This window comes from Ischnura elegans, chromosome 2 (assembly GCF_921293095.1).
Source record: "Ischnura elegans chromosome 2, ioIscEleg1.1, whole genome shotgun sequence".
Lineage (NCBI taxonomy): Eukaryota > Metazoa > Arthropoda > Insecta > Odonata > Coenagrionidae > Ischnura > Ischnura elegans.
In genome coordinates this window covers 81,659,196-81,676,768 of record NC_060247.1, presented here as the reverse complement: position 1 = coordinate 81,676,768, position 17,573 = coordinate 81,659,196, and the positions used below count along the sequence as shown (strand labels likewise).

Below are 17,573 nucleotides of genomic sequence, written 5' to 3'. Positions count from 1 at the left end.
TATTTTTACCCTTTGCTTGTTAAACTGGTGAAATAAATTTTTTATAGGATAGTCACCATAGATATCAACATATTTTAAATTTTTTTAAGGAATTATGGGGGGGCGGCAACCAGCCCCCACAACCCGCCACATGTCTGATTCTAACACTGGAATCATCTTGATTCCTTCTTAAACCATCCTTCCTGTTTTTATTGCTTTTTTTTATTTAATAAGGCATCCTCTAGCTCCTTATATGGAGTGGCCCCTTCCGCTATCAGTCAGTTTTTAACCAAAATTTTACTTTTATTTTAATGATAAATAAAGTTTGCAATTGGCTAAAATCAGTCCCCATCCCCTTCTTAATCATTAATTTGTAACATTGATATGGGAACAGCACCACCCTTTCGAACACCTTTTAAAACCTTTTGTCTGTCACGGTATTAACCGCTCCACTGTTTTACGCATCCTTGAAAAGCTTTCGGTTAGCTGGTTTTGGTTTAGACTGTGGTACTGTTTCAAAAACCTTTTAATAATGGTATCTTTACAGAGTGAGGAGTTCAAGACCTGGTGGGGACCCTGAGAACTCTACACTCAATCCATTTGCCGGGAAAGCACTGAACCTCTCTTTAGTATCTTTACAGATTCAACTGTAGCCATGCTTGTATTAAAGGCATAAATATGAAAAGTCCCCAAATCATGCTCCTTCAGCATCAACACACTTCCTTAGACTAGTCGTCTCTGCTTATTACACTGAAAATGAATTTTGTATAGAATATGTTTTGAATAGAAGTGAATATGTTTAAATTTTTCCATAAGTTATTGTATGAATTATAAAATTCCTAAATTATCATAAATAAAAATGCATGCAGGAGTGTAGTAATAATCAGAAACAGAGTAGTTTGGTCACGGAAAGTAAAGCTTTAAACCTGTTACATATGCGAATAATTTTGGTACCCTTGTTACATTCTTTATTCAGGTGGACAGATTAGGTATTTAAATGCCGACTCAATTCCCTAAATAGGTGTTGAAATTATTGAAAATGCTTTTTTTTAGATTATTTGACTATTGTTTGAGATATCTATCAAGAAAAACAGTTAGTTAAAAATCTGCATTAGTTTTCACACAGTAAAAGAATCAAGCATTAAAAATTCTTGACAATAATAACGATAATCATTCAGGAAATATATTCTAGAGTGAAAATTTGGAAAAATTCATTCACGTGAAAAATTAAGTGTTTTTATTTTCCGTTAAATATTTTCTCAAATTTACCTTTAAACTCTAGCTTAATGCGAATCAAAATTTACACAGCATTGCTTTATTTGATTATAATGAGTGAGTATTTAGGGTTACAGAATGCTATAACTAACTAAAGTAGTGTATTAAAATTCCAAAGGAGGGAGGGAACCTGAGGTGGGTTCTGATGATTAGTAGCGTATATTACGAGTTGTTGATAATGGAAAATAATTAATTCAGGAAAGATATGCTGCATTAAGTATGGGAGACAGACTTTGCTTCGGCTAATATTATAAAAAAATGTGTTGCCTATTTTTGATTCCTAAATTCTTTAAAATGAAACTGCATACAACATTGCTGGATATAATCAGATAGAGAAGATATTTTTGGATATGGAGCATTATGGCATTCAAATACCGTACATGTTTTATTTAAAGAAGTAAATCAGGTTCAGTGGCGCAGCGAGGGGGGGTTTTAGGGGTTAAAACCCCCCCAGAGCTCAGAGAAATGCTTAATTTTAATCAATTTTACTTAATTGGATTAATATTACTAATAGAATAGTTTAAGGATTAATAAAATATCCTTCAGAAAGCCGTAAAACTCACCATTTTGAACCATTTATCTTAAAATTCTGCAATTTATTAATCTCGCACCCACCGCTTATCCTGGTTGGTATTCCACACCCCCAAACACCCCCGTATTAGTTGCACCTAAACCCCCCCCCTCCCAGTCTTAATTCCTGGCTGCACCCCTGATCAGATTAATGCTTGATTAATATGTATTTCTATTTCTTACCTACAAAGCAATTGTGAGAAAAATGTTTGGGATTCAAATGGGGAAGACATTTTCTGAAACTATTGAGGATACATAGAATAAGCATCACAGCTTTCCTCACGAGGAAAAAGTATAATTAAAGATTCCAACGACCAAAATACTAACATGCCTTCATGCTGCAGACAATTTATGCCAACTGTTATATCGTATTTGGTTGGATGGCTAATTTTTATCTGTAATCCTAAATTTTATATTAAAATATGAATAAAAGGAATATTGATGGAAAAAACATATATCTACCTCTTTTTAATGCATACCTGTTATGAAAATACCACTTTTTGGTTATTGCTGATATAGTGAATGTTTTTTTTTTGGGTTTGCAAATGCAATCCTGGTACTGATGATGACCATTACCTGTTATCTAATTGCAAATTTATCTAACCTATAGATTCCTGATTAGTTGACGAGTGGAGGATCAGATTTCTCTAAAAGAACATGGTGAGAATCTGTACAAATCACCATATGAGTATTTACATCTGGCATCCAATGCAGATTCATCATCTGGGGGTCTATTCTCTAACTCGAAGCGCGGTAGCTTTCTGGTGGAAAGATGCTTAATTAAGCTACTTGCTCCCACTTGTATTCTCTAACGCTGAAGCTCCGGCGAAGGGAGCTTGCAGAAGCTACCGGTAGCTTATTAGGCTCCAACCCTTATTCTCTATGGGATTTGAAGCTACTTCCGTAGCTTCAAACTAGCTACCACGGTAGCTTCGCGAAGCGCGCCCTCGAACCCCGCGCTTCAGCTAGCTACCATCAAAATACATAGGGAATTCCCATAGGGCCATGGGAATTCCTATGAACCGCCGTGAACCAAGTGGCGCGTGTCGCTAATCTTTTGTTCTATCCCATCAGTCTCTCTTGACACGGCTAGCGATTGAGTGGTAAACAAGAAAAGTGTTGACTATTTTTGTTGTTTTGCGTAATTATTTTCTTTAATGAGGTCGGGAATGCTGCGTAAATTATTTGAAGCCTTCAATTATTGTATTCTTAACAAAGTAGTGGGCATGAGTGACAAATTTCGTGACTAAACATCTATGTTTCGGAGTGAACTATCGATCGCGTTAACTAGTTGATTTCATTATTTGGAGAAGAAAAATGTTGCTTTCAATCATTTTATATCACGTGAAATCTTATTTTGCATGAAGTCATTACTAGTGAAAAGAAAACCCCGAAAACAGTGATTATTATTGATGTTGCGAGAGACTGTTGTAGTGACGGTACAAATTGATGCGTTGAAATCATTACCAATGCCAATGTATCCACTGCACAGAGATGGATGTCTTATTTTTGCAAGTGTTTATACATTTATGATTAACTTTACCGTGCATTATTAGCAACGATCTTTGTTGTGAAGTGATTGTGTGAAGAGAGTTTAGTGTTACATAGATGCAGACCGTAGAGAGGTGGATATATTATTGTGTTATAATGCAATGTAAGGTGTTTTATGATAGTTATTAATAAATTTTTTTGCTCTTCCAATGAATAAATGTGTTCATGATATCATTGTGCTTTCATTTCTGTGTCTTTGGCCGTATATACGCATTTAATTTCAATAACAATATTGTTTTGAATTTTGAGAAAGTGTAGCCATGGATATTCCAGAAGCCCACGGAGGAAGTCATCACAAAAACAATAATATAATATGACTTTAATATTGGGAGAAGGAACTACGTTTAATAGGTTGTTTTTTCATAATGATGGTCAAGTTCTAATGAATCGCCCTCGTTTGCAATAGTGCAAGCTTGGTGGTAGGCATATAATACTTATTCATAAAACCATTTAAATATTAATTTAGCCGTCGTGAGAACGGCACGACAGTAGAGTTTTGTGTTAATATCGTTTGAAGCATATTGTGAGCCTAAAATGATTGCTTAGGCCAATCTGAGTGAAATGACGTAACTTTCAAACATAATTTTCTCCACCTTCCCATTAACTTTGTTGAAGATATTCCCGAAATAATATACACTTATCGTATGCACATGTTATTGCGATATTCTCTCGCAGTGCAAGAAGGAACAATCTCTGCACAGAAACAGTTGGTCATCAAAATTTTTGCATCAAACAGGCAAAAGCATAAGGAGCGCTGAGTGTAAAGTTCTCGGGAATTAGAACGACAATGTGATAGCATTGGTTTAATGTGTTGGTAGTTTACTAACATTTTCTCTTCATTATATTTACATGGCCTACATGATTATCAATCGTGACATAAAGTGCTGCATCGATCGAAACTATTGAATTGATATAAAAGCCGCTTAGCCAAATATAATTATTTCTACGTATTTCTATTATTATTCGTATTTCTATTATTATGAAAGCTGAAGGCACTCAGCATTTCGTAATTTACAAAGCACATTAATTTCAACTAGAAGAAAAAGTCAGCCGAGAACGACTACATTATGATTTTCCCGCAGGTTACGAAATGTAACGAGCGATTTCATTGGTTCTAAGAGTAAAAACTGAGTTCGCACGAAATATTTCTCATACCCCATATCCGGTCTGAGAAAGCTACCAGAAATTCTCGGTCTGAGAAAGCTACTCCCTGTTAGAGAATAAGGTTGGTAGCCAATTCTGGTAGCTAGTTCGAAGCTACCACGACGGGAGCTTCGAGTTAGAGAATAGACCCCCTGGTCCTGTTCCTGGATAGTACATACCCAAGATCAAAACTAGGGGGGGGGAGACCATGGTTGTTCAAGTTGCAGCATTTAGGTATGGATAGCTGATGAAACCAACATTTAAGAAAATTATTATAACGGTTTATTAGTTTTAAAATTATGTGCTGGAAAAAATAAATTTAGTTACATGTCTTGCACTCACATCATTTTTAGTGGGTTTAAAGAAAATTTCGTTTCAATCCAGTCCTGATTTTCCTTAAAGACTTTTGCGATTTTAGCTTCACCCTGCCCCTCGCTGGGTACGCTCATGATTCATGGCAAACTATAGATATCCCAAAGTACGAGGAGAGGCCTCACGAGGCAATAGATGTTCCCTGAAATGTAATGCTCCTTGTATTTTATTTTTGCTGTGGAGAAACAGTCCTCAGATTTCGCATATTTTTGCCTCTGGGAAATCACTTTTGCTCTAAAAAGGGCAATTTTGAAACCGGCTAATAGTGTCGTATGTTATGCATAGGCGCCGACTCCATGGGGCTTGAGGGGGCCCGAGCCCCCTCAAAAATCCGTTATGGGTGTGAGGAAAAAATGTGTCAGGCTTGTCGATTTTCCCCGGAGTGTCCAGATATCGAGATTCGAGTTATAAGGGTTCTAATGTTGATCATATGACTCTTCTAAAATGCTTAAAAAACTTAAAACTCACTACTTAGAAAATTTGCCGGGGTAAAATCGCCGGTTTAGGCCCCCCCAATATATTTTGTAAGTCGGCGTCCCTGATATTATGTCGGGAGGTATTCTCGTAAATGGTATCATTAGAATTTGTTTACGTTTTAGCGTCGCCTTCTGCAGCTTTCGTGGTTGTTGACTGTATATTGAACTGTTGGGTAGCCATAATGCCGCCCCTCCGCTTATCCCCTTTTCGCTTAGCACCACAACAGACCGTAAACAGAGCACTTGCCTTGTCTACACTACACACTTAACTTAAGTGACTTCACTTAAATATAATCTTAAATGTGGTGCGGTAGCTACACTTGAGCTTTAAGTCGACTTCAGCACCGTGATTGTCTATATCGGGAAACAGTTATGTTGACAGATGAAGGTGTAGGAGAGCAATTAGTGATTCTTTGATCCAAAGCGACTGTTATTTGATATAAACTTCCAAACTCCGTGAATTAACCATTTTGGATTCAGAAGGTTAAAAGGAAAGACCGATTTCAGTTCCTGAGGGAACGCTATATGGCGAGAGGTGATGGAGCCAGAGGAATTTAGAATTACTAAGCGTGACTTCGTGGAGTGACATATTCATAACGTAAACAAAAACACTTATTGCTAGTCAAATTCCACTGCTTTATTAAAACCATTGATGTTAAATTTCAACCATTAATTCCTCCCACGTCCAATGAAATCGCCACATCTTATCTCCCTCGGCATCCCTAGGACTAACATTAAAGCCCTATGCAATAGTTTCAATAACAGTGTGTGGGAAGTTACTGAGTGCCTTCGTTTACGTTATTTTCGATTATGACACCATGGAAAATAAACTGTTTTACCGGATCCTCTGCCGTCGTCTCATTGTCAGTCTTAAAATTCCTTAAAACGTTTCTAAGTTTTATAAATCGAGTTTCACCGTGAGCAACAGGCAATTAATTTTCACGGAAATAAAACCAACAATAACACTACAAAATGAGAAACACTACAAAATAAATTCGTCGAATTAATATCCCCAACACTAGAAATTAACTAACGAAATAGAACGCTCAATAACCACATCATACAATACAGCACAACTTAGAACATAATCAACGGGATGATGTGAGATGGGTATTATGTGCCATTTACAACACATGAAGAGCTTAAACCGTGCGGAAACAGTTGCCTACGCAATTTAAGTTGGGTTCTAAGATGACTTAAGTGGAGGTGTACTTAAATGAAGCTGGTGACACCTACACTACCAACTTAAATACAGAGCCAACTTAAGTAGTCACTTAAGTTACTAGTGTAGACCCGGCAACTGGGAAGGAATTGAGTAGTAGAACGACAACAGTATTGACTCGAGTCAAGTTGGGCAACTTACAGGGATACCTCCACATATGTTATTCTCGCCGTGGAGATAAAAGCCTCAAATCTTACACATTTTTGCTTCTGTGACGTCAGTTTTTCTCTAAAAATGGCATTTTCGAAGCCGGCTACTAGTGTAGTATGTTATGTCAGGAGGTATTCTTGTAAATGGTATCATTAGAATTTGTTTACGTTTTAGCGTCGCCTCCTGCAGCTTTCGTGGTTGTTGACTGTATATTGAACTGTTGGGTAGTCATAATGCCGCCCCTCCGCTTATCCCCTTTTCCCTTAGCACCACAACAGACCCTAAACAAAGCACTGGGAAGGAAGTGAGTATTAGAGCGACAACAGTATTGACTCGAGTCAAGTTGGGCAACTTACAGGGATACCTCCACATATTTTATTCTCGCCGTGGAGACAAAAGCCTCAAATCTCATACATTTTTGCTTCTGCGACGCCAGTTTTGCTCTAAAAAGGGAATTTTTGAAGCCGGCTATTAGTGTCGTATGTTATTTCAGGAGGTATTCTCGTAAACGGTATCATTAGAATTTGTTTACGTTTATACTCGTCTTCTGCATCTTTCGGGCTTGTTGACTGTCGGCTTAAATGGGTGGCTTATCTTAATGCACCCCTCAAGCATTGTCTCCATCTGCTGGGTACTACGCCAGCCAATGGTGAACACGGCATATTGGAGTAGGGTGAGTAGCCATCCTTAAAACAACAGTAGCTCAGGTTAAGTGGGGCAACTTGCATGCATACCTCCTTACACGCTTTTCTTGCCGTGGAGTTACAAGCCGCAAATTTCACCGATTTTTTTCCCAAGGACCCCGAATACGCACTTAACACGCCATCATCTGAGCCGGCACTGAGACACGTATAAAATATTAGAAGGTATTTTTGTAAGTGGTAATATTTCCACTACTGCATGGATTTAATACAGCAGTATTTCATCATGCAATTTCAAAATTGAGTATATTGATATTATTTTTGGCAAAATTAACTATGTTGCCGCGTAGAGAGTCTCAAACACATGGGCTTCATTCCCTCCCAGCAGTCGTGGGCCCTCTGCGTCTCAAGAATACATGGCAGCAGTTGTTCAGGAGTAGGTGATTTCGATGTGGCCACACGGAGTAAAAACCAAGTGAACAATGGCAAAAATAGGAATGCGGATAGAAAATAAAGAAGTTAGCAAGAAAAGGCTTAAACCTAGAAGAGAAATTGAAAGTGATCAATTTTTTTAAATGGGGCGCATCAAAGCGATATTGCACATAAGTTTAATCTCACGACGCCGACAGTCCACACTATTATTCTGAGTAAAGACGAAGTTAAACGTCAGTGACATCAGCCACACCAACTTCAGCCTAGCGATAGTTCTTAATGTTGACGAGACGGGACTGTTTTAAAACAGAATGCCATCTCGTTCATTCATTTTCAGGGAAACCTGAGTTAGGTTTCAAGGCATTTAAAGACCGTCTCTTGTGGCTACTCAGTGGCGGATACAGAAAAAACTCAAGGGGGGGCGCAACATATCTTGAGTTGTCTTTACTTTTATCGTAATAAAAGATGATCAAGTCCCAGGCAAATTATATGAAAATTTAATTTAAAGTGATTATAAACATGTAAAAGACAATGCCATCTTATGATATAAAAAAGTTACAATTGTGGTTTTGCAATGTTCAGCAATACAAGCGGACCCGCAAGGGGGGGGCGCGCGCCCCCTGCGCCCCCCATCTGTATCCGCCACTGTGGCTGCTTCGTGTTAATGCCTCGGGGGACTTCAAATTAAAGCCAGTTATGATTCACAAACTCAGCGAGCAATCAAAGTAGCATTTGTCTGTAATTTGCATGAGCGACAAAAGGGCCTGGGTGACTCAAGAATAGAGTGTTTGCATGGGTGAGGAATAAGCATGAAACCCTTTCCATTTAGTGCATACATGTTTGAAGTTCTCATATGTTTAATGAAAATTCCATGTGTTTTGTTATTAATTTATTATTTAAGTTTTAATAACCTTTGTTTTAGCATCGAAATTCTGGAGGGTAAAACGACCTGTAATTGGCTATTCGTTACGTGACGTCATCTCCCATATTATAGTTGCAAGCAGACGGGAGCATTGACGAATAACTTATATTTCACGTATTTTACGCGATATTTCTTCATTTTTCTGCAAGTAAATTTGCAAAATGGAACCTGGTTTCGTTAAGGCTTCTTCAAATAACCTCACAGACGTTGACTCCTTCGTGATCGGTGTATACCTAGGGCCTATCTTCGTTTTTGTAAGGTCTGTAACTTCATTTTCTCCCGAGTTGGGAGAAAATAGACTCGTGAAGCGTTTCATCCAACAATTAAGTCTCTAACTCGATTGCATATAGACGATGAAGTAAAGAGTGAAGTGAGTTGTGAATGTAACATCTTCGAGGAATTTATTTCTTCCATGCTGGTTCAACCAACCGTATGCATTTCAATCAAAGGTATCTGACTATTGCGAAGGGGATGTTTCATATTAGGACTAGTTGTGCTTTAGGGATACATCGAACGCGTATTAATTTGCATTCGTTTGTTCGCTTCTAAGTTCTGTTTGATTTTATTACGTATTAAACCTATTGCCAATTCATTTTGAGATTTAGTCAGTGTTTACATTTCACGCATATTCGTTTCGCTTTTGTTCGTTATTGTTTTGGTCATATTTTGGGTTACGGTAGGAGTGATAGTGAAATTCTAAGTTTTTTGATGTTACAATAACTGGTTTAGTAGGTAATTTGTTTCAGACTATTCATTTAATTGTCTTCGCAATGTTAACGTGAAATAACGTAAACTGATTCTAAGTTGTTAGTGATGTGTGGGAAGTGAGATGTGAAGAATCCTTACGAATTTCAAGGAGTGCAAATTCTTTTAGTGTGGTGTGCAGAGTGATTGGAAAACCGATAATTATGCTTTATTAGTGTTACATAATAGTGTTTTATATTTATTGTGAGCCAAGTTCTTCATTGAAACAGTTGATTCGGCATATACTGATTATAAGTATTAAAAAGACAGCTCGTGAAATGTGTGCGTGGTAGTGCTATTTGTGATATGATGAGCAATAAATAAGTACAAGTAAGGGTAATTTTGCATAGTTTTTTATTCATTAACACCTCTAGTAAACTATTTTTCCCTATGTTTCCGCACTTTTATGCTGTCAATATTTGAAAATTTAAATGTAGGGAGGCAGGTTGTTGTGTTTCCTCAACTATAACATTTTAGGAGTAAACATATGTTACTAATTGCTCGCATGTAGGTATTTGCAATGCATCAAATTTGTACCATTTATACATTTACCGTAACGTTATTTTCTTTACTGCATTGTAAATTCTTTAAATTTTCCTTTTCCACTCCAACATTGTTTATATCTGCTTTTCGAGTATAAATGCTTAAAATACTGACGTTACCAATTATGTTTTTCCATAGTCATCAAGCATACATAATGAAATTAAGCATCCGAAGTGAAAAAATATGCTATGTATATCATCAATGAATACACGGCCGTTTGTATACAAGAATAACTGCATCTCAAACATACATATGCTTCAGTACTCGCTTAGCTCGCTAGGGGGGCTCTGCCCCCCCTAGGCCCCCCCGAAAAAGGCCTTCGGCCTGTTATGCTCACTGTGGGAGGTCTTACACTTTTTGTTTGCTACTTGTTACTTAAGGATCGTTTACTTTTAAGCTGGCTAACTTAGGTATAAGCAATATTTCCACTTTTACGTAAAACGAGCGCATGGTACGTAGGCTACAATGTGAATGTAAATATTTATAAAGAGAAACGTTTTTCTGAGGGGCTAAAAAAGTAAAATAAATTTCTACGAGTTTCTCTAACTTATTCAATTCAAATACAAAAAACGTTGAGACCACGTTCCACTGTAACACCCAATGCATACGTAATATCATAACATAACGACTTTACGAATTACAATGAAAAACACGTTTATTAATTATTTTCCACAAAACAACCAAATTCTTGATATACGAATAAGATGTAACAGCTGTTCCCCTTCGTAAGCGAATTACGTTGGGACTGAATATCAATATCTAGATTATTTATCGTGATCGTGAATGATTTCACTTCAGAAATGCCTCTATTTAAAGTTTTAATGAATCGGGATACACAAATATCTCAGCTTTAATATCCAAAACGCAATGCGCAATAACTCTGGTGAGAACGGAGTGAGTAACGGATCACAGCCTTTGGTGTACAAGACATTGTGAATGTCAAGATTTCGATAATTTTCACAGTTGAATAACTTAGTCACTCAAGGAAACGTGATTAACGCAAGACAAATAATTGAATAAGAAATACCTTTATTTGCCCTTATCTTCCATATTGTATTATTCACTGCCTATTCACTCCTGCAGCTCACGGATAACATTGTACATTAAAAAGGAAATTAACGGAAAAAAGAACGTAAACAAAAATAAAAAGTTATCACCATCACAAAACACGATAATAAAATCATTTTTACCAACCTATATTATGTAAGACTTGTTTAGAAGTCTTTCTACTACAATCGTGTATCGCCAACAAGATACGAACTATAGTCAACAGCACGAATCATATTTCTAATATGGCATTTAGAGCACTTGTTAACTTTGAAATTAATAACCACCACACTCTCGATGCAATATACCAAAAACAACAACTAATTTCTTACCTTACATTTCTCCGCTTTTCATTTGAATGCGCTTTGATTTAAACAGGTGTTTGTTCTTGCGGAAAGAAGACGCAAAGAAATAGACACTTCAATTATTACTTTCTTAATTTCCTACCTTATATTTATCAGTTTTTCGTTTCATTTCCCTTATCTTCTTTCCCAATTTAGCTCCTCTTGTTTGCATAAACAAATATGTTGCTATGATTGTCCGTTTGTATGACTGCCGCGCCGCCATTGGAATTTGGTGGCCATTTTTTGAACTAATCCCCATACACTCAATTTTATATGAATAGACGGATAAATAATTGTAAATTTAGTGTTTTCATAATTTTTCCTGGGGTTTCAGACAATTTTAGAGGGGGTCTTCATTAGACTTTTTGCCGTATCTCGTCTCGTTCACCCCAAACATTTGTATACGTGAATGAATGAATGAGTGGTCGTTAAGGGGCTTCATGTTATATATATTACGCATTAGTCTCTCCTTTCTGAATGGAATAATAAACTCTTTTGTGTGTAATAATGGCATCGACTTAAGATCCCTCCGGGCTGCCTAACCATTTCCGTCGTAGTTCAGGCTTATCGGGAACATCCACAAAAATCTTGTTCGGTGTAGAAACACGGGTGCTCCCACGTATCGGAACAAAACAATATTCATTCCGGAATTTTGTCCCACAAGCCATTAATCTATCTTCGCTCATGGCTACGAACTTAAAGAATTATTGTACGAAATATACCACTAATTTATTGTACGACAGATGGTTTATTCCGTCAGATTCACCTCAGTGTTCGTAAACAACAATAAACAAGGTTTCCATCAATCGCAGATGATCGGAGGAACTGCAGTCGGTTGAGTATGGGGATTGACGTCACAAGCCGTCTGGCATGGCGGCGTAGTGTTTTAAGCGCAACATTGATTTTGGAATGTTTATTTGTTAATAACAAATTCGCCCATGGTCGTACGACTGTAGGAGTTGGAATTTTGCTTAATTAAACCAAACTGATATTTTTAACAGGCCTCACCAAAAACGTGCAAATACTCTATTGTTTTCAGATAGGTTTGAAAATTCGTCTACTGCCGGCAATTACTGCTTTGAGAACCCCTGAGAGAGCATGCATTTTTTTCCTGAATGTTAGGCCACCAGCACGAAAGGAGGGAATTTCAAAAGTGCGTACAATTTTTTTAGTATAAAAAATGTCTTTGAATGAGGTGACTATTATCTTTAAAGATATTTTAAACTATAAATGTTTATATATATTAAGTTTTCCAAGGGTATTAATAGGAATAGATATGGTCTTTAGGAAATTCTTTACCCAACACCGGGAATGCATCCATATCTCCCCTATGTTAAAATGGTCTCAAATAATGCTAATTTGATTAGTGCAAAGACCCCAAGAAACGCATCCCTATAGTAATAAGTGAGGAACGGGTGTATATAATTGTGGATCTTTTCACATCCAATAAAATCATATGATACACCCATATATTACTTTGATTAACTGTTAGGTTCATTTGCTACTGTGAGAAATAAGACTTGAAAATTACTTATTTTTGTACCCTACCCTCAGGAAACAGCATTTTTACAGTGTAGATATTGTTGAATTCAGTATATTTAACTTTTAATGTCTAAGCACTTTACATATAACTGTGAGAAATAAAAACTTGAAATTGCTTGTTTTTATTTTTCTGTACCTGCAAATACCAATGTTGTTTCCATTTCAATTTCAGACTTTGATTATATTTGCCTAGCGAAACTACTCTATTTTCAACTTATATTTTTCAATATTTTGATTTGTAATTTTCAATAACATAGAATGACGTACCCGTATTTATCTTTTAATATCTTTTTAGTTGATGTTCTGTTGTGAGAGATAGATTTTTCAAAAATTATTTATTTTTAATAACAGCATCATATAAAACTTAGTATTCTCATTATTCTTTTTAAACATTGGTGAGGTTATTTTAATATAGCATTATTAGCCCATATACTACGAGAGGAGCCCCAGTGGGTGGAGTGGTTGCTGCTGAACGAGGTGTGCTGGGTTCATATCCCGGGTGAAGCCTTCGGACACCCTAAAATAGAGATGGGCCAATGTAACTGAATCTGTCTCGTTGAAACTGTTCCATGCCTGTAACTGCGGCAGTACCATTCCAAATTTTGGAACTCCTTCTTCCACTGTTGCTATCTCACTCCGGCTCTGCCTGACCTGTGTGCTGTGACTGCTGTGAAGGCGAAGCCAAGGGCAGATCCAGGATTATTTTTGGGGGGGGGGCACCAGGGTCTGACAACCAAATGGTCTTCTTATATTTCGGATTAAAAACTACATGCAACAATTATACACGAAATATACTCTTAATTTTAATACAAAAGTTGTTAATATGTAAATATTTACAACTTTTATATTAACATATATAATTATTGATATTTTCATTAAAAATCTTCTCTATTTTTTAAGTGTCAGATAGGGGGGTAGCAGATGCCCCTACCCTACCAATAACCTATAACCTCAATCTGCTTATTGGTGAAGCAGCACCACGATACGCGTGCCATTATGTAAGTTCTACTGTTCCGTGGTGTCTCACATGTCACTTTCTAGTACACATTGGAGCGAGTACTGATAGCGGTGTCACGTGGCGCAGCGACTAGCCCAATCAGGTTACCACGAGAACTGTGTAACTATTTAGAACTGGAACAGTCTTGCGAAATCGTCTCACAGCCGGTACTGTCACGTTGCAGCTGCTTATTCGAATGATACTGTTTGGCCGACCTCCACCCTTAAACAATGGTTCTTGAAGTGAGAGGTGCCCCAGAGAAAGGAACAGACCCCCTAACCCTAAATAAATTAAATTCACATAATTGAGGCTCACTTTAAGGAGAGCTACACCCTCATCTATCCAAATAAACCTTCGTGTTGAATTTCTGAGAGGGTAACTTCTGTGAGAAATATTGATTTTAAATTGATCATACTTACTATCTATAACTTCCAAAATTAATAAAACTTTTATTTTAAAAATTTGGGCATTGAGAATTATTTAGTTTAAATTGAAGAATATCATTTATTGCAGATGGTAGGTATGTAATTTATAGTGATGAGAATCTGTCATTAAATGTGAATACGATAATGGAATACAATGCGATAGGAGTATGTTGAGAGTTTGCTTCTTAGTGTCAATATATGTCATTTGGTGTGATATGGGCATGTTATTTAGGTTGAATGTATGAATTTTAGTTTGATGTGAGCACCCAAACCCTCTCCTATAACCTATAACATGATGAGTCATTCACTGAGAAACACCAGTGTGGTACATCGCAGGGCTTTATATAAATATAGATCACTAAATGCAAGTGTTAATGACTGCAGAATGTAATCACAAAGACAATGCGCAACAAGATGCAACCAACCTGTATGGTGTAGTAACATTTATCAGAACATTATATACTGACGTGTGAAGAGGATACCTTGCGTTAGGGGTGCATTCACCATAGGTAACATAAGCTACTTCCAGAGGTCATAACTTTATGAAGCAGAGCACCTCACTTCAAGTACGCCCACACCAGAGAAGTAAAATAGAAATTGTATAGATCTACATGTCAAGTGTATAAAAGAATGTACCCAAGACATCCATTGGATATATAAATAAGGTTGATATATCAAAAACATGTTATTACATGATGGATATTTTTACAATGTTACCTAGAAACCCTATTTGTAATATGCATGACGAGTTGTAAAAATAACATTACAAAGATATCAAAGTTGTAATATCCTTGCTTAAAAATTGGTATTCCAAACAGTATCCACAAGTAGCATATGTTCTGTATAGAATTGAAGAGCACAAATATTTTGTTTGTATGTCTAGGGATTTCATGCTTGTGAATAAACTAGGTTGTTTGTTACGCTCCATTTTTAAAGAAAGACATCCTTTAATTTGTCTTCCAATTAATTAAGAAATACTACAAACTCCAACAGTGTTGTCTGGATGTTGTTGGGAATAGTGAATGCTGCTTAGGTGTAGTACATTCAACTCCCTCATCATAAAATGCATGCTCATAAAAAACTATTAATGATATGCATGACTGGGCTGTTCCAGTGGAGTCATTTTGAACAAACATATACATAAGTCATTCACCACTGTACATAAAATGTGAAATGCAGTTGAAACAATCTTAAATTTTTAATCAGTGACGTACTTACATTTTAATTCACGCATCAAAAAACTATTCTTTTAAAATTCTCAGGGGTGTATTTCACACGTTTGATGAATATACAATGCTACATATAACAATTTGAACATAGTCTGACTAGCACAGCTAGCTTCTGTGTAAAATATCCTCAGTAATTTTCAAACAATCTATGTATAAATATATAGTATATACTTTCTCGTGGAATTGTTGATATGATAATGAAACTATGTGTAGTCCATATCCAAAATGGAAGGCACATAATTTAAGTTACTTCAGCAACCGCAGGTCCTTTGAAACAATAACTATGCTCCACTGCAGCTTCTACCTTGCCCTCCAAAGAGTTTATCTATGCGTTCATCAAGTGACTCCAGAGTAATTTATCTCCTAGAAAAATGAACATGAGCAAATATGTGTTTCCTATTGGACACGGTAAAATAGCTACCAAACCGCTATGAAATCACAATTTCCAAGTTAATTATACCTTAAAATTGCCACACTATCACACAGAATCCTTTTTTAGAATAATTTCATGAACAAGTTGACTTAATAATCACATGGCAAAGTTATTGAAGAAACTCTTATGATGGTATCAAAACTTTGAATCATGAAAGTGTTTTCTAATTGATCAAGAAGTGCTTACCAGAAAAGAATTGAAAATATTATGCAATATGCTTGCAGTGTTTCCAGGTGCATTATAGATTTATTAGTTCATCTAAAAATGAAGAAACATGATTTCATGCAAGAAATAATGTTCTAGAGACACCTATCTCTCCAAAATTGATGCATTCCAGGCTAAAATTATTAATAGCCCTGAATCAATTGAAAGTGGTTATTTGTACTAATCAATATTAGACATGCACACCTAAGTGCCATAATTATTTCGAAAGTGAATGAGCATAGGCCAACATTTGATGCTTTGAATTGTCATAATATTGGCATTCAGAAACTCAAGTTTCAATTTGACAGTAGATCTGACTTGTTAGGACAGGGAAGAGTTAGAAGCAACAAAAATTCTTTGAAGATATGGAATAAAAAATATGTACTCATACATTCAGTAATTAAACTATTAGAGTGGACAACAATAAACTGAATATAGAATGCAAATTTACATAAAAACAAAAGCAACCATCACTACATTATCAATAATGCATGGTTAGGGAAGACATTCACAACTCAAAACCATTTCATGGAGGATCACATATTTAATGCAACTAACCCCAATTTCGAGTGTGTACTCATGCTTTGAGAATACACACCAAATAATCACATTGTAGTTTCAATTCCATGGCTCATGTAAATAGGTGAAACTCAAGACTTCACATGATAACATTTACATATTGGTCCCATTTTCATATTTTCCATATTTGCTCAACAAATTATTTTTCTATGTACAAAATAAGAGCACCACCACAGTGCATAATCCTTTGCACACGATCCTTCCTCAGCCTTCTTCTTCAACAACAGCTGGCTTGCCAAATCAGATTACACAGCCACAGTCCATCACTCCCTTTTGAGGGGTACTCTCGGGTACAGCTGAAATAAGACAACATTATATTAACATGAAAATCTATGCAAGTGCTATGAACACAGTAAAACAATGACCAGCCATTAGGGTCATACTCTTGGACCCAAACCTGAAATTCAGGGTAGGGGGCCAGTTCTTTCCCTTTGCCACTTCAAGGATTTTGCTTGGGGGTGCCAGATGGTTTCACCTGAGATATGAACCTAGGACCCCACGATCAGTAGATCGAGGCCACCATAATGTCCCTATCTGTAAGCTATGTAAGCTATCCAACAAGGTACCTAGCCAAAAGCCTGAGAAGCAGTAATTGGAACCTGGTACTAAAATACCGACAGACATACAACAATTTCCAAGAATTTTTGACCTGGAACTACAATGATTGGCCACCTCCTATACTACTCCAAGTGGATGACGACCGTAATAAAAGGAGTGGTAGTGGGCCGTGATGGAATAGGAAGACCAAGAAAA

At 36.6% G+C, this 17,573-nt stretch overlaps 1 protein-coding gene across 1 annotated transcript in view; it reads right to left on the bottom strand.

Moving 5' to 3' along the window:
• Positions 1–15,558: 15,558 nt before the first annotated feature.
• The window catches only part of LOC124153193 (apoptosis-stimulating of p53 protein 1), a 181,189-nt gene continuing 179,174 nt past the window's right edge, over positions 15,559–17,573 (bottom strand). Inside the window, exon 16 of the mRNA XM_046526293.1 lies at positions 15,559–17,116. Coding sequence (XP_046382249.1) covers positions 17,084–17,116 — 33 coding nt within the window. The 3' untranslated portion in view covers positions 15,559–17,083. The remainder of the gene's footprint in view (positions 17,117–17,573) is intronic.